This window comes from Microchirus variegatus (genome assembly GCF_963457635.1).
Source record: "Microchirus variegatus genome assembly, chromosome: 7".
Taxonomy (NCBI): domain Eukaryota; kingdom Metazoa; phylum Chordata; class Actinopteri; order Pleuronectiformes; family Soleidae; genus Microchirus; species Microchirus variegatus.
In genome coordinates this window covers 562,508-586,875 of record NC_139808.1, presented here as the reverse complement: position 1 = coordinate 586,875, position 24,368 = coordinate 562,508, and the positions used below count along the sequence as shown (strand labels likewise).

The following is a 24,368-nucleotide window of genomic DNA, read 5'->3' as shown; positions in this document are numbered from 1 at the left end:
TCAGAGATGAAAGAGAGGCAGGAGAAGCTGAATAAAGAGGACGATTCCTATGGACGACTGCAGGGAGTGAGCTCGTCCACACTCTGACGTGTTCTCCTGCAGAGAGGACAAACAATGAATACACAGAAAACCACCCGAAAATCACTTTTACGTCATTGAAAAAAAGCTGCAACTAATGAATATTTTAAAGTAGACATATTAAACACTATTTCTCCAAGTGAACCTAGTTCCCTGGTGTCCTAATGAACATGTCTGTGACATGCTTTGGTCAAAACACCTTAAGGATGAAGCACCACATCAGTTCAATCACTCTGTCAAAACAGCCCTGTTCAGAACGCTCTGTGTTTGAGTGCCTGTCTCTTTAAATATGCAAATGAGACACAGGAAACGGGGTCGTACCTATGTTCCCCAGGTCCTATGTTCCCCTTTTTTTTCCAAAAAAGGTCCTATGTTCCTCACTTTGTATGTGACAGGGGAACATAGGACCCTTTTGGCGAACAGCGGGGAACAAGGAACCCTTCTTTAGAAAAAGGGTTCTTTGTTCCGCGGTCACATACAAAGCGGGGAACATAGGACCTGGGGAACATAGGTACGGCCCCCAGGAAACTACGTCAGCGTCAGTGAGGCTAACGGCAGCTAACAGCAGTTAGCATTTGGAAAAGCCGTCATTATTGCCGTCATATATAAAATGTATCCACTGGACACGTAAATCCTCTGAGGCTGGAAGTTTGTGTAGAACTCTGTGCTGCACTGTAGGGTTGCAGCTATAGAAAATGTTTGTAATTATTCTTCTATTAAATTATTATTATTATTATTATTTTGATTTATTTTCTTTTTTACATCCGCTTAATCGGTAGAATACTGTATTATAAAAATAGTCGATAGCTGCAGTCCTAGACCAAGCTACATTAAATCGGCTAACATCAATGTTTATGTTAGCGTGTGCTGGAAGCATTAGCAACTGGATACTTTGGGCTCAGATGCGGAATCATTGATGACGTGTTGTTGTGTTTATGCCAGTTGTCGTTTGCAGTGGTTAAACTGCACCATGTTGACTTCTTGTTTAAGCGTCAAATGGTGCCACATTTTACCTTTTACCGGCTGTTTAACTCTCCATAATCGTTGTAGCCCTAGTGAACTGTGCAGACAAGAATAGAACACTTCACTGACTTCCGTTCTTCCGGATACTATTGCCCTCGTCGGCACTCTCGCAATTTTTAGGGACAAAGTGGAGCTTTACTCCGGGTGTCATTCCAGGAATGTGTCATTGTGACGTAGCAATGAGTGCGGAAGTCAACATGGCATGTTTTCTCTCTCCTAAGATGAGTGAGTCCTCTTTTTTCACACTTTGTAGACTCATGGAGCCTCCAGAGTCCCATATATAAGTATTAACATGATTAAAAAGTTGAGTTTGCATAATATGTCTCCTTTTAAAAACCCCAAAACAAATCAATAATTTTTTAAAAAGTGTGAATGTGATCGTTGATTATCTTGCATTTGAGATGAACTTCATGTCAGTGTGGCTACTTACTAAGGCACTGTAATCAAAGCAGGAGGTCGGGCCTTTGCGATACCGTGCGTTGCTCAGCACCTCACATGGATTCTCCTCCTGAACTATTTGTTCGTAGTTAAGGTGGTTATTTATTATTATTATTAATAATGATATTTGAACATGGAGCACAGATAAAAGCCTCGCTGTAAAGGATACACTCTGTCCTGACCTGCGTCAGCCTCTCTATCTCACAGGAGCTACAGGGCAGCGTCTCAGCAACAACAAACAGCAGGTTGGTGCTTTCTATCCGCTTCGCGTGGAACAGCCTGTGAAAGAGCAGAGCATCGTGGATACTTTAGCAGAACGCTGTACTGTGTGTACGGCACGGGTTTAAAAGTACACAAACTCACCGTGAGCAGTTTCCACAGTCCTGCAGCACGTTGTAGGAGTTGGTGGTGTTTGTGAAATAGAACTGACTTTGGATGGTGACACAGCTGCTTTGTTTGGTCTCAAAACCGTCAACTAGGACGTCATCTGAAAGACAAACATACAGAAATTAAGCATTTTATGTGGCATAAGGAAGAAAGTTTTAAAAGCTCATCATTTTAGCTGCAGGAGGAGTTTCATTTTCATCCACATCAGATGTTTACATTGATGTAAAAGTTGCTGTTAACTACACTCTTAGAAAAAAAAGTGCTAAGTAGAACCATATAAGGTTCTTCGGCTTGTCCTCATAGGAGAACCCTTTTTGGCTCTTCTTCTTGGTGGAGCCATTTTGGAGGGTTCCACCAAGAACCCTTTTAAAACCCTTTATTCAGGAAAGGGGTTTTAAAGGGTTTGGATCAAAATGGTTCTTACTGGAACCATTAGTGTTAACAAGAACCGTTGAAAAATAAATGGTTCCAGGAAGAACCTCAGCCCTTGTAGAAGAACACTTTTGGAACCCTCATTTTCTACAAGGGCTTCTACAAACCCTTATTTCTAAATAAGGGTTCCAAAAGTGTTCTTCTACAAGGGCTGAGGTTCTTCCTGGAACCATTTGTTTTTCAACGGTTCTTGTTAACACTAATGGTTCCAGTAAGAACCATTTTGATCCAAACCCTTTAAAACCCCTTTCCTGAATAAAGGGTTTTAAAGGGTTCTTGGTAACACTCAGGGTTCCAGGTGGATCCTTTATAAAAAAAAAAAAAAGGTTCTACCTGGAACCAAAAAGGGTTCTCCTATGAGGACAAGCCAAAGAACCGTATATGGTTCTACTTAGCACTTTTATTTCTGAGAGTGTAAGTTTCAAGCTGGTTGCTGAAAATGGCGAAGTCGTGGTTGATAATGAGCAAAACTTCATAGCAACACACTTCAAGAAACGTGACAAGGTCACATAAAAACAACACCAATGTTCAAATAAAATGCTGATTACAACATGAATATCTAAAAGTAGAGTAGACATTTCCACACACACACACACACACACACAGAGTAAGTTAAGTGGTAAAACCTTTGTAGAGCCAGCTGTTGAGGGCCAGTCCATAGAGAATCTGCTGGACTGCAGACCTGCAAAAAAAAACACCTTGTTAAATAAGTATAGTATAAATAATGATAAACAAATGCCACGGCTCCTGTAACACTGAGTTTAAAATAGTCGAGAATATAAGGGCAGCTGCCAAGCATGACCGTTTAATGTGAAGGAGACGAGACACAGTGTGGATTGTTTTAAAGGGCACGCCGCATTCTCCGGGTGTCATTAAAAAATGTCTCACCATGCCACAGTGGACGTCCACCAGGCCAAGCTGAGGACGTCAGCGATGGACGGCTGCAGCAAGAGAACAGAGTAGAAATCGAGGTTTTGAAATCGAATGTTAAAACCACCCCGATATCTAGAATCTTCAGGCCATCGTCGTCTGTCTCTTACCACAAAGATGCCTCGGTGTGCTGCTCCAGTGTGGCTGCTGCTCACAGGCTCACACGCAGACTGGTAGTTGAAAGACTGACGGCGGTTGAAAATGGAGTTGTTGTAGAGCGCGTACATGAGGTAAGGGTCGACATCGCCAAAGAAAAGGCCAGTCTGTGACGGAACGAGAGAAAGAAGGAAAACATCTTGTTACGCAAAGAGTTATCGGCTCAAATTAGGTTCAGGAAGATAAGATAAGATTACAGTGACATTTAAGTTACCAAAACAAATGTTTGCCGTCTACAACCATGACATCAAACTTGTTATGGCATTAAGATCCCTTATTAGTCCAGCAGTGGGGAAATTTCCAATTACTGCATTTAACCCACCGTGTGTTAGTGAACACACACAGCACCTAACCCAGAGCAGTGAGCTGCCTTTATTCAGGGGGTTAGGTGCCTTGCTCAGGGGCACTTCAGCCGCGGACTGGTCGGGGAACAAAAATTGCTTTGACCCATATTTGAGCTCTTATGGAGTACAACAAAAAGTTGTCTCCTGGTTTTGGAGTTCAGTCGAGCTGAACATGTTATTGATCCAATAAGAGAAACGATACAAAAAGAATAGAAAAATGTGAAAGTAATGGCTACAAAGAAAAGCCCTAAAAAAAAAATCTCATTCGAAGAGTTAGCACACGTACCTTTTTCCAGTGATCTCTCTGATTCGACATCACCAGGAAACCACCGTCATCGATGAGATAGCAGAGAAGGTCCTACAGACAACGGCAATTTTGTATATCATAAAACAGGAAGTCACAATGTAAAGGTTTGCAGAATCTTACTAGAAAATACTACTTGACTTACAAGTCAAAACAAGGCCTGTTATATAATGAATAATTCTATTTTATTTCAAAACCAAATAACCTGAATAACTGACCCAATATCATGGTTTAATGACTGTTAATGATACCCTGATACTTGGGTATGATACTCATTCTGGTAGATCGTGTTGGCAGCATCATGGAAGGGGGAATGTCAAGAATACAGTTTAAGAAGTCGGGGCCACATACAAACTGTCACAGGGCCACAATCTGGCCTGTGAGACAAACTTTGGACACACATGTCACACACTGACAATCAAACAATCAAACCTGTGGCAGAAATAGTTTAAATAGTGTAGTGTCAATAATAAAGTTCTTACATCAGTGTTCACTTCACAGTCCATCTCACAGCTTCTGGATGGTCCACACTGTAACGCAAAAAAAATGTACGATGAAACAATGACTTTTTACGTTTGTTTTTACGTAAACCAAATATGATTCCAATATAGAATATAAACAGTGAACGGCGTCGTACTAAACCTTGTGCGAACCCTGACGACTGTCTGACACGTTGCTGGCCAGGATCTTAAACTTGTCGACCCAAGCTTCCAGATCCAGCTTCACCCCGACCACTGAGTGAAAAGAAGCACATGGAGCATGAGATAACTGGAATACTATATTTCCATAACACTAGCTTTCTCATCGCCACATCAAGTTGACATTAAAGTAGTTGTTTTTACCTGCAGGTTTGAGCAGTTTTCCTCCTAAATTCACCTCAACCGCTGAACTAACCAGAATTCCGACAGTTCCGTTTTCTGAAACTACAGGATCGTCCAAGGCTGTGAGAGAACAAAAGACATATAAGTCAGAGGTCACATACAGATAGTTTAATTCAAAGATTGGAACATTCTTTTTATTTTTCTTGACTGGTTGGCTTCAGGAGGAGGAGGAACCTGAAATACTATGTAATATTTCATACATATGTTTAAAACCTAGGTGGACGTAATAGAATTAGTCTTATTTTATATCACATACTTATCCCAAGGTTAAGAATACACTTGAGTAGTAGTAGTTTTAGTAGTAGTAATCTCATTTAATAATCTGATTAAATAAAGATACTCACAGGATCTGGGTGGAGGTCTGAACATGTAACCTCTGTTGTCCAGACTCCTTCGATAGTAATTTGAATTAAAGGGTTCGGGATCTTCTTCCCATGATTCAGCAGCTCTACACAAAAAAAAAAAAAAAAATGTATAAGAAATGACTAAGAGAAAAATGACTAAATAAAAGAGAATATCTGGGAGTATATTAATGTCACTCACAAATTGGGGAAAACCCGTGTTATTCCTCCATCTGTAGATGCAAACACAGCTAAGAAGCCGTACCTGTGAGGATTAGATTAGCATGATTTGAATGTTTTTTCCATTTGTGTTGCCATAGTGTTGTACGACGGTGTGTGAAGACTTTGAAAAGCTGACTCACGAATTCAAGTCCTTGTTCTTCCACACACGAGAGGCCAACTGCCCAATAATCCGAGAATCCAGAATCAGGTTGTGGATTAGACCTTTGTCACCTGAGATTAAACACACAAAAAAACCATAATTTCAATGGTGTTGCAGAGACACATAAACTCCAACTACTAACAGTGAAAGCAAATGTACAGAAACTGACATTCATCCGATTCTGGAGAAATATCCAGCATGAGCGAAAGGAAGTTCTGCAAAAACTGAGTGTTGTTGTCAGAGAGGTGCAGACGTTTGCAGTATTCTCTGTGAAGAGAATGAACACAGATGAATATAATGAACGTGTTCTTATACTCACAGACAGATAAAGAGAGTGGAATGAAAAAAGACAAGAGAAGAAAAAGTATACTTATATAAACCTTGGAGCAAGAAACACGTGTCCTGATGATTCAAAGGAGCTCGGCAGCAGCGACTGCATGTCTGTGACACAGTGAGAAGAATCATGTTAGGGTTTTAATTCTCATCAAACTAATGTACTGGACTTTAATGTAACGGTTTGGTGAAAGCAACAACATGACGACAATGTTGTAATGTTATTTTTATCAATAAATTATCTATCCATCTATCTATCCATCTATCTATCTATCTATCTATCTATCTATCTATCTATCTATCTATCTATCTATCGCTTTAACTAACTAACCCTATTTGAACTAGCAATTGAACTGAAATGTTTTTACATGTACAGTAATTTGAACAATTTCATCATAATTTACAGTTTTGTTTGCTGTGACCTTAACCTGATTTTTTTTTTTTTAATCAGACAAACCCAAACACATGATGTTCTCTGTCAGTGCATCATGAATACACTTGCACATACAAATACACAAAGTCGAAGTAAAGGCTCTCTGTCTGTATACTCATACTCACACTGAAGCTGCAGCATCACATCACTCAGGTCTGCCTGGATGTAGTACTCGTTGTAAGGGGGTAATACCAAACCAAGACTACAGGTGGCAGCATCCAACAGGAAGAAACATGACAGACAGAGGAAATGTTTTAAATGTAGTGTGTTCTATAGTGTTCTATGTGATCATAACATCATGGACACTCACCTGTAATCCGTGCCGTTAATAGGAGTCCAGGTGTAACCTCTGTACACATCATCAATGTATTGCTACACAAAAGAAGAGATTTATTATTATTATTATTATTATTATTTTATATTTATACATATGTAATTTCAAATCTATAACCTGTAAAATTGAGACATTAAAGTCAATATTCTGAAAAATAAGAGTAGAGAGGTCCAGAGTTGACCTCACAAATGTACACAATAGTGATAAAATACATGTTTACTTGCCTCATCAATGGACTTGATCAGAGTTTTGACCTGCATTTCACCTGGTCTTCCATCAATCATTTGTCTGCGAATCTAGAGCATGAAAACGCAGTGTTTATATAATGTAAAATAATAATAAAGCACAGTGAGCCTCCAGTGAACTGCAAAAGGACATTGCAGACAAACGGGCAGATTGTCCTGAGGGCAGAGGATTTTTGTTCCCTGGTAATAACTTTGAACATGAGGAAAGAGCAGCAAAACCACTGAAATCAGCAGCTTTGTTTGTTTCCTCTCACCTCCTCTTTATTGCTGTCGTCCACCTCTGCATCCAGGAAGTCCAGCGTCACAGGTTCAGGGAGATTCACGAGCTGAGAGATAAACACATTTACGTTACAAATATAGGTTAAAGCTCCAGTGTGTAACTTTGGTGACATAACTGTCAATCACCTTTGGCTTGAGATTAGGATGTAGAAGAAGGTATCCGTTTGGATCGATGGCAAATATGTATCCATTAGCTCCGAGCTGTTGAGGACAAAAAAATAACACTCAGTCAACACAAACACTGCGAGTAATACACAGTGCTGTGTATATGATGTACATACATTGAAGCGTGGCGTCAGTCTTTTTATCTCGTCGAGGTGAACATCGACTCCCATGACCCCTAATATCAGCTGATTCTGTTGAGACAACAGTGGAAAAAACACTATGGATATCCTTATAATGACCATTTAAGGATATCCATTTGATGTTCTGCAATAGTATCACTGTATTTATTGCATTTAAACATAAAAACACACATACAGAAGAAGTTATTGCCACTTTTGTTACCTGTGAGTTTCCATCCATGGTGAGGTTGAATACAGGCAAAGTTCCAGTAACAACCATACCAAGACCCTGTGGATTTACAACACAAACCCTAAATATTAATACATCATAAGCTTTTCAGTGTGTCTGTAAAGAGAGTATTGAATTGAATTAAAAAGGAAATCATTTTAATGAATTTTTGAAATTCATGAAATGATCCATTTGCCCTGATGCACTTTGACAGTGAGCTGACTTTCTTCTCACAAACAAAAAGTATTTCGGAATGACTTGAAATTCACCATCATAATAGTCGGCATCGCCCTGAACAAGGATCTGTTGAAAATATTTGCAAACGTCGTAAGGAATAATTTATATGAATTTTTGAAAATCAGGAAATGATCCATTTGTCCTGATGCACTTTGACAGTGAACTGACTTTCTTCTCAAAAACAAAAAGTATCTCAGAAAGACTTGAAATTCACCATCATAATAGTCGGCATCGCCCTGAACAAGGATCCGATGAAAATATTTGCAAACCTCTTAAGGAATAATTTTAATGAATTTTTGAAATTCAGGAAATAATCTATTTGCCCTGATGCACTTTGACAGTGAACTGACTTTCTTCTCAAAACCATTAGGCACATTTGCGTTGTGCCTTATGAGGTTGCACAGTGTTTGTATTATTTTAGCCTTTATGTTCCTTATCATGCATTAACATAACTGAAAAATCTTCTTCAGCTCCCACTATAGGAATACATACTTCCTACGGACACTGCACTTGTTTATGAAAACATGTGTCCTGAAGTCTCACCAAAGCATCCTGATACACATTAGTCCACTGAACCTGCTTGGCATCGCTGCCGGCCAGAACCATGGGGCGACCCAACACGTCGAGGTACTCCTGAGACAAAAAAAAAAGAAAGAGACGTTAAGTACGTGACCAGGCCTCGGCTTGAAAAACAACCGACTACATCAGACTACGAGGACAAAGGCTGTGCAGAATACATGTAGAACCAGAGACAATGAACAGGGATCAGCTGTGTTAGAGGCACGAGACAAACCCACCTGGGTGTTAATCCTGATCGCACAGATGGAGCGGATCTCAAAATAGTAACCTGGCAAGAGGAGAAAAGGGAAAAGAGAGAGAGAGAGAGTGTGTGTGATGCTGTTGGTAACACACTCATAAATATTCCAGATTTTACTCCATGTTATTAGACCAGTGACTCAGACATTACAATCCCACAGATAGGAAGCATCAGCATGTAAATGTTTGATCAGACTCCATAGAAGTGATGCATATGTAGATTTCAACATCTGACTTTTATTTTATGAATGCAAATCTGTAACAAGATCACATTTAAATTCTGATCATATAAATAAAAAAAGAGAGGAAAAAAACAAAAAAACAAAACTGTGATAAGATGTGAATCTGAGAACAATCTGGACACTCATTTACATAATTGAATAAACAAATACCTGCAACTTTGCACTTTTATAACTCCACTTATATGCAAACTTTGTACATATCCACCAGTGTTGATTGGTTATTTTATCAACATAAATCTACAGTCATTGCAATTAACAGAAAGACAGTGAACCTCACAGTTACCCTGAAAACTAGATACAAAACACCTTGTATGTGTAAATGTACTTGGCAATAAATACAGATTCAGAATAGAAGTCACTTACCTTTATTGGTGCATGCAATCCACTGCAAGGGTGTGACATCATAGTTGTGCTGACCCACAGAAAAGGTGAACACTCGAACCTTAGCAGTAAAAAAAAAAATATACATATATATAGAGAAGTAAAATGAAGTCACTTCCTGTTCAAATACTGCGTCCTATTAAGTGAGAGATGAAATAGAGTCAGAGTAAACTCAACTGTTTTGTTTGGCCAGTTGTACTGCATGAAGACATCCTGAGCTCGGTCCTCTCCTCCGTCAGTAAACAGCATGATTATCTTATTACAGTTTGCTCTGGGGACGTTTGTCTTCTGAAGACAAAACAAAACAAACAGTCAAACAGATGGATCTTTATTAGACACAATCAATAATGTCACTTACATTTAACAGCTGGTTGAATGCAAAATGGAAGCCGGACTTGTAGTCTGTGGTGCCTTTGGCCTGCATCTGCTGCACGGCCTCTTTAAAGATCTTCTTGTTGCGCACGTTCGCCTGGACGAGATGTTTGAAGCACGGAACCACGGCCTCGGCCTTCTCGTTAAACTGGAGCAGAGACACAGACTCAGATACAGAGGAGAATATACACTCTTACAAATAAGGGTTCCAAAAGGGTCCTTCTACAAGGGCTGAGGTTCTACCTGCAAATATTGCTTCTGAAAAAGCCTTTTTCAAGGGTTCTTGGTAACACTAATGGTTCCAGTAAGAACCATTTCGATCCGGAGAACCCTTTAAAACCCCTTTCCTGAATAAAGGGGTTTTAAAAGGGTTGTTGGTGGAACCCTCCAACAGGGTTGGAGCCAAAAAGGGTTCTCCTATGAGGACAAGCCGAAGAACCTTAACCTAAGAGTGTACACTACCGTTCAAAAGTTTGGGGTCACTTAGAAATGTCTGTATTTTTGAAGGAAAAACACTTTTTTTCAATGAATAAAACATTAAATGAATCATAAATACACTCTATACATTGTTAATGTGGTAAACGACTATTCTAGCTGCAAACGTCTGGTTTTTAATGGAATATGTACATAGGTGTATAGAGGCACATTTACACTGTTCTAATGGTACATTGTGTTTGCTAATGGTGTTAGAAGACTATTGATGATTAGAAAACCCTTGAAAACCCTTGTGCAATGATGTTAGCACAGCTGAAAACAGTTTTGCTGGTTCTTTGACTGAAGGGCAAAATTATTATTTGGAATAAAAATTATTATTCCTAATCTTGTCAATGTCTTGACTATATTTCCTATTCATTTTGCAACTCTTTTGATGAATAAAAGTGTGACTTTTCATGGAAAACACAACACAAATTGTATAGGTGAGCCCAAACTTTTGATCAGAATAGAATATAGAGATGTAAAATGACAGGGACGGTGATATGACGCTCTCACCCTGGCCACGTTGACGTAATCGTCGTCAGACAGAGTGTCCAGCATTTCCACCACTGATGCTTTGATCAGTTTCAGGGTGAGTCCACTGACGCTGCCGCTCCTGAGGAAACAACACAAACACGAGGATACAGCTCCATCACACACTCAGACACACACAGTACAAAGGGATAAAAGCAAACGTGTGCACAGAGATATTCATATTTTTTACACGGATCTGCAAAACCTCATCATTTCATATTTATGTGACAGGAAGAGAGCGCTGCTAAAAATGGGGACTTTTTTGTGGTGAGAGTTATTTTGTGTTAAACCCACTAATGGAGGACGTGAGGAAATAAACCAACAACAAAAAAAGTGTGACACATCAATATATACACCATATAGTTAGTTATAGCATTACAGTGATTAAACACCAGTGTTGAAACTATGAGAAAATCCACGGTTGCCGTGGCGACTGCTTTAAAGCACATGTGATCATGACCAGACAAACTAAGGTTCATTTGTAAAAAGCTTGTGTTCCTCTTTGTCCACGTCACTCAATAACAGGATTAACCTGCACACACAGTGACAGACAATCAGGCTCAAAACACTCAATCCATCATGTTTACAACATTTAAGGTGGTGTAATGGTAGAAATGATATATACTACACATAAGTGTATCATCACTTAGCCTTGAATCAGCGTTGTGTGTTTTTGTACTGTAAAAAACTAAGAAGAACAAAATCCTTTGTGGTCTACAAAGGCCACCATAGTTCCCTGGAGGGAGGAGCAGAGGAGTCATCTGCAGTCTCACCATTTGATGTCACTATTGCTGACACACCAGACCTTTATGTTCTTTGACATTTTGGCAAAATACACTTATTTGCTTTCAGAGAAAATCACTTCTATATCTGATGGGAAATAATTATCCTGACTCTGTCCATGTGTAACAACATCCACCTGATTAGCATCTTCATCTCATTTGTGAAATCCACACAGTAACTAAATCCCTTTTCTCAAGCGCATCAAGGAACATATGCTGTTTTTTCCACTACGTATTTTTTCCCGCAGCTCGCCTCGCCTCAGCTCGTCTCTACGCGGTTTGGTTGGTTTTTCCATTCCAAAATAGTACCTCCTCAATGTGGGCGGAGTCATCGCAGCACGGCTGCATGAAACTGCCGTGACTTGGTCGTGACTAGTGTCTTATAAAGCAGTTGTTTTCAGTGTAACTGAATCATTAGAATCAGTTAATCCATAAGATTTGTTCAGTACTTCCTACAAACCGGCAGAGTTTGTGATGCTAACGCTAAATACACCAGACTCCTCTATTAAATGATGAGATTTTTAGACATTTCCTTTGCTAGATGTTGGAGATTAATGCACGTTTTCAGGATTTTTTAAGTCTTTTCAAATGATCTACAGTTTGCCATTGTTCGCTTAGATTCTTGTGTCTCTTCCTGACGTCACGCATAGTATCGGCTCAGCTAGCTTGGAAACTAGCCAGAGCAATAAAAAAGTATTGCAAATGGAAAAGCAAAATAACTGTGTGGCAGTGGGGCTTGGTTAGAGCGGCGGCTGCTGGAGGGAAGGGAGGAGTGGCTCAGCCGGTGATCAAACAGCTGGACAGAATCAGGTAATTAGTCAGCTATATAAGCATGTTTGTAACCTGGTTCTGGTCTTGCAGTAGGCTGGGTCCACACGCACGCGGAAAGAGACGGAGAAAGAGACAGAAGAAGAGACAGCGGAAGAGACAGCGGAAGAGACAGAGACAGAGAAAGAGAGACACCACAGCAACAGCTGGCTTCCTTTGTTCGTGTGGTTATTTCTGTTGCAATAAACCGGACTGTACTCACTCTAACCGATCTTGTTGTCCTTCCTGAACCCCAGTGAGTAGTGTTTAGCTCACAAACTGTAATTTGTTATTTTTTTTGTCTAAATCACCTTTACATAACCATTTAGATGTTCAACACATGATAAGCAGGATTAGCTGCACTTTCAGCTCATTTTGGTGCAGACTCAGAACCAGCTGCACACGTCATACAATACTTTAGCCAAACACAGGTGGATGTTGCTTATTTGTGTGCAACAGCAGCATAAAGGTGGTCTTTCAATGACGAACTGATGCTAGGAAACATGAAGTGAAGCCTGAGATCTAGGGCCAATTCCAATTCTAATCTTAACCCTCAAGCTCAACCCTTAACCTTAACTGGCCTCAAAACCAAGTGTTGAGGGTTATTTTGTCACTTAGAAATGGGACACCCCTTAAATGCAGATATGTCTTCAGACTGTAGGGGGCAGAATAACGCGAAAGCTGCGTCCAGTCTGTCAACTCCAAAAAAGAAGAAGACATTTACGTCAGGATTATTTATTCTGATCCGTTTGTCAGTCAAGTTATTAGGTTGTCAGTTAGTTATAAGATGATACTCATACAAATATTCAGCTGACAGTTACCACACACCACGACTTATTGAAAAGTAAACCACACCGGCCGACTATTGACAAAAGATGGTCAAATAAAAATAAATGTTAGGCAACAATGACGTCAGTAATCCATAATATGGGCCTAAACTAAGATCATTTTATATCTCTATTAACAAAGAAAATACTTCATTTGTATCGCACTCATTTCGCTGCTTTTGGCGCCATCTTTGTTATGTGAAAACACGCAATGCATTCTGGGTAGCCCTTGCTCCCAAGGGTGGTCTCTGAAAATCTCAATATTGAGGGCGATACAGACCTTAAACTTGACCCTCAACTTAATTTTACTGAGAATCAGGACAGAACTTGCACTAGAGGGAGAACATTTTTGAGATTGAGGGTTAAGAAAGGAATTGGAATTCAGCCCTAGTTTAAAGCACATGACAGGCCTCACTCAGGCGCCGTATCGTACATATCTTACTGTAATGCATGCTACCAATTTGGCATTCTATTCAAACTGCATCACTTCCAGATCTCTCTGCCCATCAGTCCATTTACCGCCTGTTAAGATATACGCCTGTACGCCTATGAGTCTTCATATCTGTATGTAATATAATCAGTAGAAAAGGATGAGATCAGAGCCTGGGACGTCGGAGTTAAATATGATTTCCTGCTTTTTAAAAAAAAAAAAAAATACATGACACATTTCAAAAGGTCAATTATATAAAACACATTTAAGATAATTAATCATCCAAATGTCAACTTCTGAACCATTACTTACACATCGACGAGAATAACCATATCTTTAGGGGACGATGCGCCCTGGATGTACCTGTAACAAGGGAACAGTGAGGTTAGAAAATTGTAAATTTACTACGTTTACTGCATAGGTGAAAATAATCCAGCAGCAGCAGCAGCATCACACTGTACCAGGGCCTCCTCCTCACGTCATACAGGTCAATTTTATCTGGCGCTTTCCATGGTGTGGCTGTGAAAGTTAAAAAAACAAAACAAAAAACAAAGGTTCCCTTGTGAATTTTTACTTGAACCAAAATGAGGATTTTTAAACCCTATTAAAGTGACACATTTTGCACATCAAATCTACCTGGATAGTATCGAGTGACGCCCGTCGCGCTCCCAAACGACTGCCACAGCAACGACGGGTCCTCGCGACTGTTCTCCATGAAGACTTTCTCCAGCGCCTGCGTCCAATTCAGCTCATTCAGGATGACTGGAGCTGAAGAAGAAGAAGAAGAAGAAGAAGAAGAAGAAGAAGAAGAAGAACAGATAAAGTTCAACACAAAGTTTATTACGCGTTGCAGTTGAAAAATGACTGACTCCACTTGCCTCCTTTGTAAATATCTGTGGGGATCTGAACAGCCGTGTAGGAATAGTTGACATTGTTTTTGAAGTTTGGATCGTACACAAACTCCAGTTTGATGTGAGAGGGATTCTCCACCTCTCCTTCTCCATCCATGGAATACTAAGACGACAAGAGAAATTCACATTTTGTCATTGAAAAAAAAAACATTTTTAACCACTTTTAATGTGTACAGTGTACAAGACAACAACAATAAGGTGTTAAAAAGCCTTGGGAAGTTTTACTTAAGTAGAGAATCAGGACTCACATAATCCAGTTCAGCCTTGGAGTCATAGTAAGCCATGTCCAGCTCCTGTGGGGGGGGGGGGTTAGTCTCAGTTCAGTATCAGTGTTAGAATGACCATTAAATGCAGCTGATGTTATAGAGACAAATGATGAACGGCAAATGTACGAGTGATCAATTGACATTTTATTCCCAAAGAACTCAGCAACATAGTTCACAGGTAACGAGCTTCGCCCTGTGACCAGTAACACAGACAGATGGAAAATGGCGCCTTTTATACTGTGTCCCTGATTGTGAGCTCTGGCGCTACCATTTGCAGGTGAACTCTCCACATAATTAACAACAAACAATCAACAAACAATTTCATTTTTTAACATGTTTTTACCAATTTTTAATAATGCTTTTTTAAATTATTTTATTAAAAATAAAGTCTGTATCACCGTTAAGAACCCCCCAACAACCTAACCATTGTCCACCAGTTCCCCTCTCCTATTTTCCCACTTGGTCCGTCCCGGAACCATAAATAAGTTCTCGTTTCCTTTGGAACTCTTTTACCTGAACACCATGCTGCAACACAGAAGAGAAGGTGAGTGTCTTGTCCAACTTTAACACCTGTTTACTAACTCTAACCCTCTTAACACAATTTCACCACAGAAATGATTAACTTTAGTCAATTATTCAATCCTCAATATTCACAGTGTCATTGTCTCTATTCTCCTTCCTTTCCAGGAGGAGCTGTGTGGCCACATCACCTGCTCCAGGACAAACAACCATTCAAGGAAACTTCTACACTTAATTCAAACATTCAATACCAATTATTAAAATGTTTCATAGACAATGTGCAAATGTTCTGTGCAAAGCTGCAATAAAGTGCTAATTAATATTAAAGTGTCAGAGTGCTGTTTTTATGTTCAATGTAAACGTTGTTGTGGAGAGATGTTAAAATGCAATAACTCAAACCCAAAATAGTGCAAAATTCCCAGTAATGAAGTTCCCTTCGTTACAATCAGTTAAATACAAAATGTATGAACCTAAATGATCCATGTCTGAAAGTAGCAGAGTTATTAGGGTTCTACAAGCATTTAGGCTGATTTCTTCCATTACTGTGTTAAAGTGAACACTACACTCTTAGAAATAAAAGTGCTAAGTAGAACGATATAAGGTTCTTTGGCGTGTCCTCATAGGAGAACCCTTTTTGGCTCCAGGTAGAACCTGTATATAAAGGGATTCCAAAAGGGTTCCACCAAGAACCCTTTATTTAGGAAAGGGGTTTTAAAGGGTTCTCTAGATCAAAATGGTTCTTACTGGAACCATTAGTGTTACCAAGAACCCTCCTTTGGGAAAGGGTTTTTTCAGAAGCAAATGGTTCCAGGTAGAACCTCAGCCCTTGTAGAAGGACCTTTTTGGAACCCTTATTTCTAACAGCGTATATACAGATAAGAATGTGCAATATATATCTATATATATATAGATATATATAGATATAGATCTATATCTAGATATATATATCTAGATATAGTGTCTTATATCCTATTTTTCAGCACAAACTCTGCAATCTGATGATTTCTTTTTAAATTGTCACTAACTATATAAACACACCAGAGCAAAAAAAAACTACTCAAAATGTTTAAAATCGGACTAAAAAAAAAAAATACACTGACAAATGAGTTCACACGATACATATTAAGACGATCAGCTCCACATAACTCTCTCTTTTGACAGATAGAGGAAAGGTGGAAGCATTATACATGACAAACCTTATAGACAGATTAGGAATGATCCACATTGCTCATGAGGAAGTGCCAAACCAAAATGAAATGAAAAATGAAGGAGACTTCTCGGTGAAGGCATTAGAACTCTAATAAAATTAATATTGAAAGAGAACCGGCGGAAGATGAGACTAGAGTTCTGAACGATCTGCAGGGTTCACCTGAGGAGTGAAGAAATCCTCTACACTGGAGCTTAAAGTTAATTTTATAATAATGAGAATCAAAGTTGACTTGCGATGAATTAAACAGGCTCTCATTTGCAAATCTGTAAACACCAAATGTTGGAGCTTTTGTTCTGTTCTCAGTTACGAACACATCATGAATCAGTGGACACTGAGCAGAGACATCTGCTCGTCTTTCACCACGACTTCACAACACTTGTGACATCTTTAGACTGAGTTGTGGTGTTCTGATTATATATATTATATATATATATATATATAACATACTTTAGTTAAAGGTGCATTATGTGATAACACTAAAGCAGGGGTTCTCAAAGTTTTGATACCTGAGGCCAATTTAGGAACCTAACATTGGACTGAGGGTCACCAAAGGAAAAAAACCCAGAAATAAATCCCATTTGTAATAACTTTAATGACCAGATTGCAGTTCTACAGTTTAGTGTTAAGTAATATAAGCGTTAATATAATAATGCTGTATAATTTACTGGATAATTACCCAGTATTTTGGCCATTGTTCTTACCTTCTAATTACAGGTTAATACCAAGTAACACATTTCTGTTACCATTTATTTACTTGGTAAATAATACACTAAAATTCACCATATAGAAACCAGGTAAATACCCAGTATTTTTGTTTACACTTATTGGTCTGTATCCAGTAATGTCCAATAAACATTTAACAAGCTTAGTAGCTCCTGGATTAAATCTATCAACTGTAATTCATTGCGGGGCCAGAAATGATTCTGCGGGCCGCCATTGGCCCCCGGGCCGCACTTTGAGAACCAATGCTCTAAATCAATTGGCCATAAAATCCTCCTAATATGTCACAGAGACTCAGGAATAATGTTCATATAACAAACTGAACTCACCAACAACAACAGTACAGACAAAATATTTGCATTAAAAAAAATATTTTGCAGACTGCAAATCATGTTTATGTTTTGAAATCATGTTTTGGCATGTGGCGCCACCTACCGCCATCTACCAATCATTGCAGTCAGTAGAGTCTCAGCTGCCGAGCAACCACGGGTTGCCAGTTACGTCAGAAAACCAAACCTAAAAGACCTCGGTGTTTTGAATTTGAATGTAGTAACAGTTTTTGGCCACATTCTTACATATGGCTCCTTTAAGCCTATATGACACGTTTCTGTCTGTCTGTTACACATTCAGGCAGCTGTTCTCCACAGAGTCTCTTAGACGTCCTCTTATATCTTTCACATATTTAATCTCATTATAGTCTGTAATGGTTTGATTAAGTCTTGGCCTTGGCTGCACCAGCTGTCTCTGTCAAATGTCTTTTTTTTAGCAGCAGCAGCGCTGGGGGGCTTTTCATCATAACACACAATGCTTCATCTGGCTAAAATGTTTTCAATATCCATTTTTAAGGCAACGTGGAAAAGAAGCTGATCTTTGTGTGCACCAGGTAACCATGGCAACTGCAAAGCTCTATAGCCCAGTCTGTTATAATAGCCTGGCCTTTCTCAACGTACATAAATATTGTTTTGTAGATGAGCTTGAAAACTGGAGGAAAACATCAAGACCTTGGGTCTGTGGTTTTTTCCCTCTATAATTCAACATGCATTTTATATATTGTACAGAAATAAGAATGGAAGATAAATAACACATGTTATTGGAGGACAGAAAATGAAAATGGTCAACAAAGTTGTAAAATATTCACAATTTAAAACCAAAGTGCATTTTTTTCGGGTGCTCAGAGAACAGTGTGAGAGGATGAGGATAAACCTTCCTCACTCTGGTCAAATGAAGGTAAAGTGTGTGGAATTCAACAGCCAAGTCTGTTTCAGTCGTCTGTTTCAGTCTGGTGAGCACTGACAGATCTGAGTTCTACTCTTCTGCTTCACATTTACATCACGGAGGAAACGTGACAGCAGAATGTTTTAGGAAATGTGGGGAAAAAAACTAGGTCATGTATTATTTTGTTCCAGAAAATGATGAATAATAATATAATCCAAATCTCAAGGTTTTAAGAAAATGCAAAGAAAATCTATTAAGAAAATTATTCACATTGCTGTTGCATATCAAGAGTTGAGTATGAGTTACTATAACAGTCTGTATTAAATATGATGATCTTTCTGAACAGACAGACGTGCTGAAGAAATATCTTAACCCTTAAACACCTAAGCCTTAAAGGTGCCATATGTAAGAATGTGGCCAAAAACAGTTACTACATTACATAACTGGCAACCCGTGGTTGCTCGGCAGCTGAGACTCTACTGACTGCAATGATTGGTAGACGGCGGTAGGTGGCGCCACATGCCAAAACATGATTTCAAAACATAAACATGATTTGCAGTCTGCAAAATATTTTTTTTAGCGCAAATATTTTGTCTGTACTGTTGTTGTTGGTGAGTTCAGTTTGTTATATGTACATAAGAATACAGGTCACAATGAACACAACAACAAGAAGAATGTGTCAGTAACGGATCAGATCGGATTTACCTTGATGCCGTCCTGCCATAGATGCTCTCGCTGGAGCCGCTCTGCTTCACTGGCTAACCTCTAAATATGAAACAAACACAGAAACATTAGAAATAGATGAAATAAACTTAGTTTCTTATCATGTACTTTGTGACATGTTGTTTTCACAAAATGCGATTGTTTGGCGAAATCCAATCATGTTGGTTTCCATGAGGCCACTTTACCACAACATCACCATCATTATTATTAGATATTGTACATGTTAGATACAGAAAAGTACAAAATACTGAGCTCTGGGTCTCAGCTGTGAAAGCACAAATTAGCTGAAAAACAAGATTCAGACCCAGCTGAACATTCAACAGCACAATAATTAATTGAGTTTGGGAAGTGGCTCAGCGAGGCTGAATGGTGTATATAGGGTTAAAAATTTGATATGAAATGAATCAAAACGTTGACTCAACAACACATAAGAAAACCAAAAAAACTATCTTTTTAAAGCCTGAATATGTGACCTATAAACACACACCCCCACAGGATGTCCATATAAGGAGTTGTGTACAAAAAGTGTAGACTTACATCCAGGGCTTTGCGCTTCTTCGCCAGCAGCTTCTCGATGTCTGAGGCCACTTTCTCCACAATCTTCCGAGGCTGATTCTTCACCAGACTAAATCGCCGTCTCTCTTCGTTGTAGATCTGAAATATAAAGAATGGACAATTTAGAGAGTAAGAAAACAAATGTGTGTGAGAGCAACAACAACGGCTGCAGGATCATTGTGTAAAGTCTATTATTTTGTGCTGACCGGACGTTTTTCCATTGACCATTTGTAATCTTGACTTTAATTGTTTCAGCTGACTTGGCACAAATGTTCATTACCAATGCAGCTGATGCTTTTATGGGCAGTATAGAGTTGATTGATGGGTGTGTATTTTATTAAACCAAAGAAACATTACATACATTATTTTCTAAAATAATGATACAGGGGAACAGTCAGCTGTTGTGTTTGTGAGTTAAATCCTTTAAAATAATCTCCTGATTCACTGCGTCTGTGAGTTTTTACTCTTTAATGCATCTCTTTTACTCTTTTAGGAAAAGCTGGATTTCATTTACTTCTTTTACTCGACCATCCATTAAAAAAACATGACTTTCCAAAACTTTGTTTGTGCGTCAGAGTTATATTTTTCCCCTTTAATGATGTCCGGTGAGAGGAAACAATCTGACTGCACGTTGGATTCAATCTCAATCTCTTCATACAGAGAAAATGAAAAAAAAAAAAAAACAGTCATGTTGAAAGTTTTATTTAGTCTCTACTGTATTTGTTTGAATTTTCTCAATTCATGGTTTAATAAAGTCTGACTTGGGTCCAAAGCTTAGTGCAAACTGACAGAGTCAGGTTCACACTGCAGTCATCCTGAGAGATCAGAAATATGGCAGCTCATCATCATCATCATCATCATCATCATCATCATCTCTGCGTCAGCATCTGTAGTTGTTATAGTCAGTTTTTAAAGCCTGCATGTCATAATCTATATGATCTGGTTTACATACTGTATATATATGTATATATTTTTACTTCCACTGTGGCCAAAAAATAAATAAAACAGCCCCTCTGATAAAAAATCTTGTAAGAACAGACTCCGGGGAAAACAACTCATAAAACAAAATCTAATTACAACAGACCTGGAATGAAAAATCTTGTAAAAACAGACCCCCAAAAAAATTCTTAGAAACAGACCATGAAAAAAAAACTTGTAAAATCAGACCCCCCAAAAAATGGTGTAAAAACAGACCCCGAAAAAATGTTGTAAAATCAGACCCCGAAAAAAATATCGTAAACCCGGAAAAAATATTGTAAAAATCTCGTAAAAACAGACCCCAAAAAAATCTCATAAAAACAACCCCGAAGAAAATCTCGCAAACCCCCAAAAAATATTGTAAAAATCTCTAAAAAACAAACCCCGAAAAAAATGGTGTAAAATCAGACCCCGAAAAAAATCTCGTAAACCCGAAAAAAATCTTGTAAAAATCTCGTAAAAACAGACCCGAAAAAATCTCGTAAAAACAGACCCCAAAAAAATCTCATAAAAACAGACCCCGAAGAAAATCTCGTAAACCCCCAAAAAATATTGTAAAAATCTCGTAAAAACAGACCCGAAAAAAATCTCTGACATGTTTTCTTTTAGCAAAAAGAGAACCCAAAATGTACTTGTGTAAAGACAGACCCTGAAAAAACATCTTGTAGAACATTGCATACTGCAGCTTCATATCACATCTGCACTGTATATACACCATAATACATATATATACATACATATATATACATATACTGTATATATATATATATATATAAACCAGATCAGATAGAGTCGAAGATGCAAGCTTTAAAACCTGAAGATAACAAATGCTGAACATCTTCAGTCAATTACTTTGGGTTAGTGTCACTTCAGGAGGTTCATCATGACCAGAGTTACAAGAGGAACCAGAATAAGAAGCTGTAATGTGTTATTCTGTGAGCTTTGAGTGACAGGAAACATCAGAGATGAGATCACAGAGGACATGAGGACATGAGGACATGAGGACATGAGGACATGAGGACATGAGGACATGAGGACATGAGGACAGCTGAGGACACAGTGACCTGGATGAAGAGCAGATTGGGGAAAAAGCTTCACACAGACAGAGAAGCATCACCACGTAACCACATCCTCAGCCTATAAATGGACTCGGTGAATACGACTCCATCAGACAACCCTCCATTTGTGCCGTGACCAGATGCTTCTTAAAAGCCCACATCGCACAGAGAGGAAGACACAGTAATGTGTGAGGTGTTGAACACATTCAGCATCAAGAATCCTCTGATCTGAACTCAACGTGTCGTCAAAAAGGCCAAAAGTATAATTACTTATGACGGTGAATTTATGTTAATGCCACCAGGACGACATTTTGAGCTTATTTATGTATTCATGTGTGCATTTTTAGGTATTTATCACCATTGTATTAGCCCAGGACATTTTTATTCGTTTATTTGTATTTATTTGTTGTTGTTTTTAGCCCAGTTCGGCAGCTTGTGTTGTGTTTTTAACATGGTGCTAGGGTTTTTAAACAATCAATACAAGCTTTCTGATTTGATGATTTCCAGGTTTGGTAAACACTGGTCTGCATTTTTCAACATTTTCCTACAGTTTATGGACAAAAGAATACTCGATTAATAATCGATAGATTACTAGATTCTAAAAATAATCGTTGGATCGCAAGATGAATTTGCATAAACTACTGTTGTAAGAATGCTGCGGCCCCTTTAAGATCACAGAGCAAGTATATATGTAAACGCATTTTTTAAAGCCTGAATATGTGACCTATAACCACACACCCCCAGGATGTCCATATAAGGAGTTGTGTATCATTATAATACAGATCTGTGCCGTGTGAGCACTAAAAAGTTAACTGCAATATCTTTTGTGATCACTTAAAGGTCCTGTACGTAACATTGAGGAGGTGAGTTTCATGGTAGAAATTGAATATAAAACACACATGTATGTTTTAAGTGTATTGTTCACTTAGAAATAACCTAACCTTAGAAAGAAAAGCCTCTGTCAGTATATTTAGAAGCCTCTATCTTGTGCCGTCATGTATCTACAGCTGCCCTAACACATGTAGACATTTGAAGCTGGAGCTTACTTTGCAAATTAAGAAAAAAAAACAGCTTCTCCAATCACACAGTTGACATAATATATGTTTTTCACCGGGGGAATTTGTCATCAGACAATGTGGTAACCAGGAATGTTACGGGATTTCACGCAGCGACGAGCAATTTCCTTGGAGTGTTGGAGCGTTTCGGGATCACGGGCGGATTAATCAGGATTGAATGAACAAGTGAATCTCGCATCAAGGCATTAGTGCAGACTACAGGCTACAGGCTACAGGCTACAGCCTGACCATCTGCTCTGCTGTGACACAAACAGACGACACGTGTCGCTGCTTCTCGTTCGAGGGAAACGCCTCCACACATCCGTCCACAGCAGACTTCTCTGGTCTCCTTCACAGGATCTTTATGATGATCTTTTTACAGGTCAATTACTGTCTCACAGTCCAACTGTCACATATTTGCCAGCAGGGATGTAAAATAAGTCTTTACTCAAATCATTTACTGATTCATTTGAGAATGGACCTCGTTTACATGTGAACTAAAGACAAGATGATTGTGAGAGAAATCATGAAGCTGGAGATTAACTGTGCAAGTGTCACATATTTTATAGTTACCCCTTTTTCTCAAAAATAATGAATGAGCAAAAAGAATCAATAATTACCAAAAGCCTTCTCCGTCAAATAATATAGTCAAAGTATTATTTATGTACACAACTGTTTCAGGCCCAAATGAGTTACTTTACACTTATCACCTCTTTTGACTGTTGATTTAACTGTTTTAATCAAAAGACGACCTCCAACAAAAAGGTCTATTTTCTACCTTTTATGTGTATTGATCTGTTGAAATCTGTTGAATTGAAAAAATCGCATAAAACTAAATCTAATTGATAGAATTGTGACAGTTAAAGATTACTGCAGAACTCTAATAATCAAACCACTTGTTTATGTTATGTAACGTAAAAGGAAATAATAATAAAAATGTGCCAGATGTGAACATTTGCCATGACAACAGTGGAATGTTGAAACAGGAATTATGAAAGCTCTTCATTACTACTCAGTAATTTGAATCTAACATTATATGTGTGTGTACATATATATATATATAGATATGTGTATATATACATATATATAAGTACAAATAATTACTGGAAACAGAAACAAAGAGACAGCAAAACACAAAGCAAAGCAAATATTGTAATATTAAAAATTCTAAAAACAACAACATCAGTCAACAACTACTCTCTTACTTTATGAACCTATATAAATTCCATGGATTTAGCATAGATGCTCTTTTGCACACTGATGTGTCAGCACTTCTTCTCTCCTCTCGTGCAGCGTGTGATGAATAAACCTGAGTGTTCTATAAACAGAGAAGCTCCACACTCACCCCTTTCAACTGCTGAGCTCCTGTGATTTGTTGAAAGACTCTGTCAATCTCCTGCTCGATGCGTCTGGCCCAGTGCAT

The 24,368-nt window shown here is 38.6% G+C and overlaps 1 protein-coding gene across 1 annotated transcript; it reads right to left on the bottom strand.

Annotated features, from left to right (window-relative positions):
- cacna2d2b (calcium channel, voltage-dependent, alpha 2/delta subunit 2b) lies at nt 1–24,368 on the bottom strand (the record flags this gene model as incomplete). The annotated part of the gene is made up of 37 exons (XM_083892497.1): nt 1–96; nt 1,532–1,614; nt 1,709–1,818; nt 1,903–2,026; nt 2,985–3,040; nt 3,247–3,299; nt 3,399–3,551; nt 4,075–4,146; nt 4,575–4,622; nt 4,735–4,826; nt 4,935–5,033; nt 5,318–5,421; nt 5,517–5,579; nt 5,677–5,767; nt 5,866–5,963; nt 6,077–6,137; nt 6,588–6,664; nt 6,773–6,834; nt 7,021–7,092; nt 7,296–7,367; nt 7,447–7,521; nt 7,602–7,676; nt 7,828–7,893; nt 8,614–8,703; nt 8,868–8,917; nt 9,492–9,570; nt 9,687–9,797; nt 9,868–10,029; nt 10,872–10,971; nt 14,048–14,098; nt 14,197–14,254; nt 14,372–14,503; nt 14,614–14,749; nt 14,895–14,939; nt 19,282–19,341; nt 19,837–19,953; nt 24,291–24,368. The coding sequence occupies 37 exons, from the start codon at nt 24,366–24,368 to the stop codon at nt 1–3; spliced, it is 3,171 nt and encodes a 1,056-aa protein (XP_083748623.1).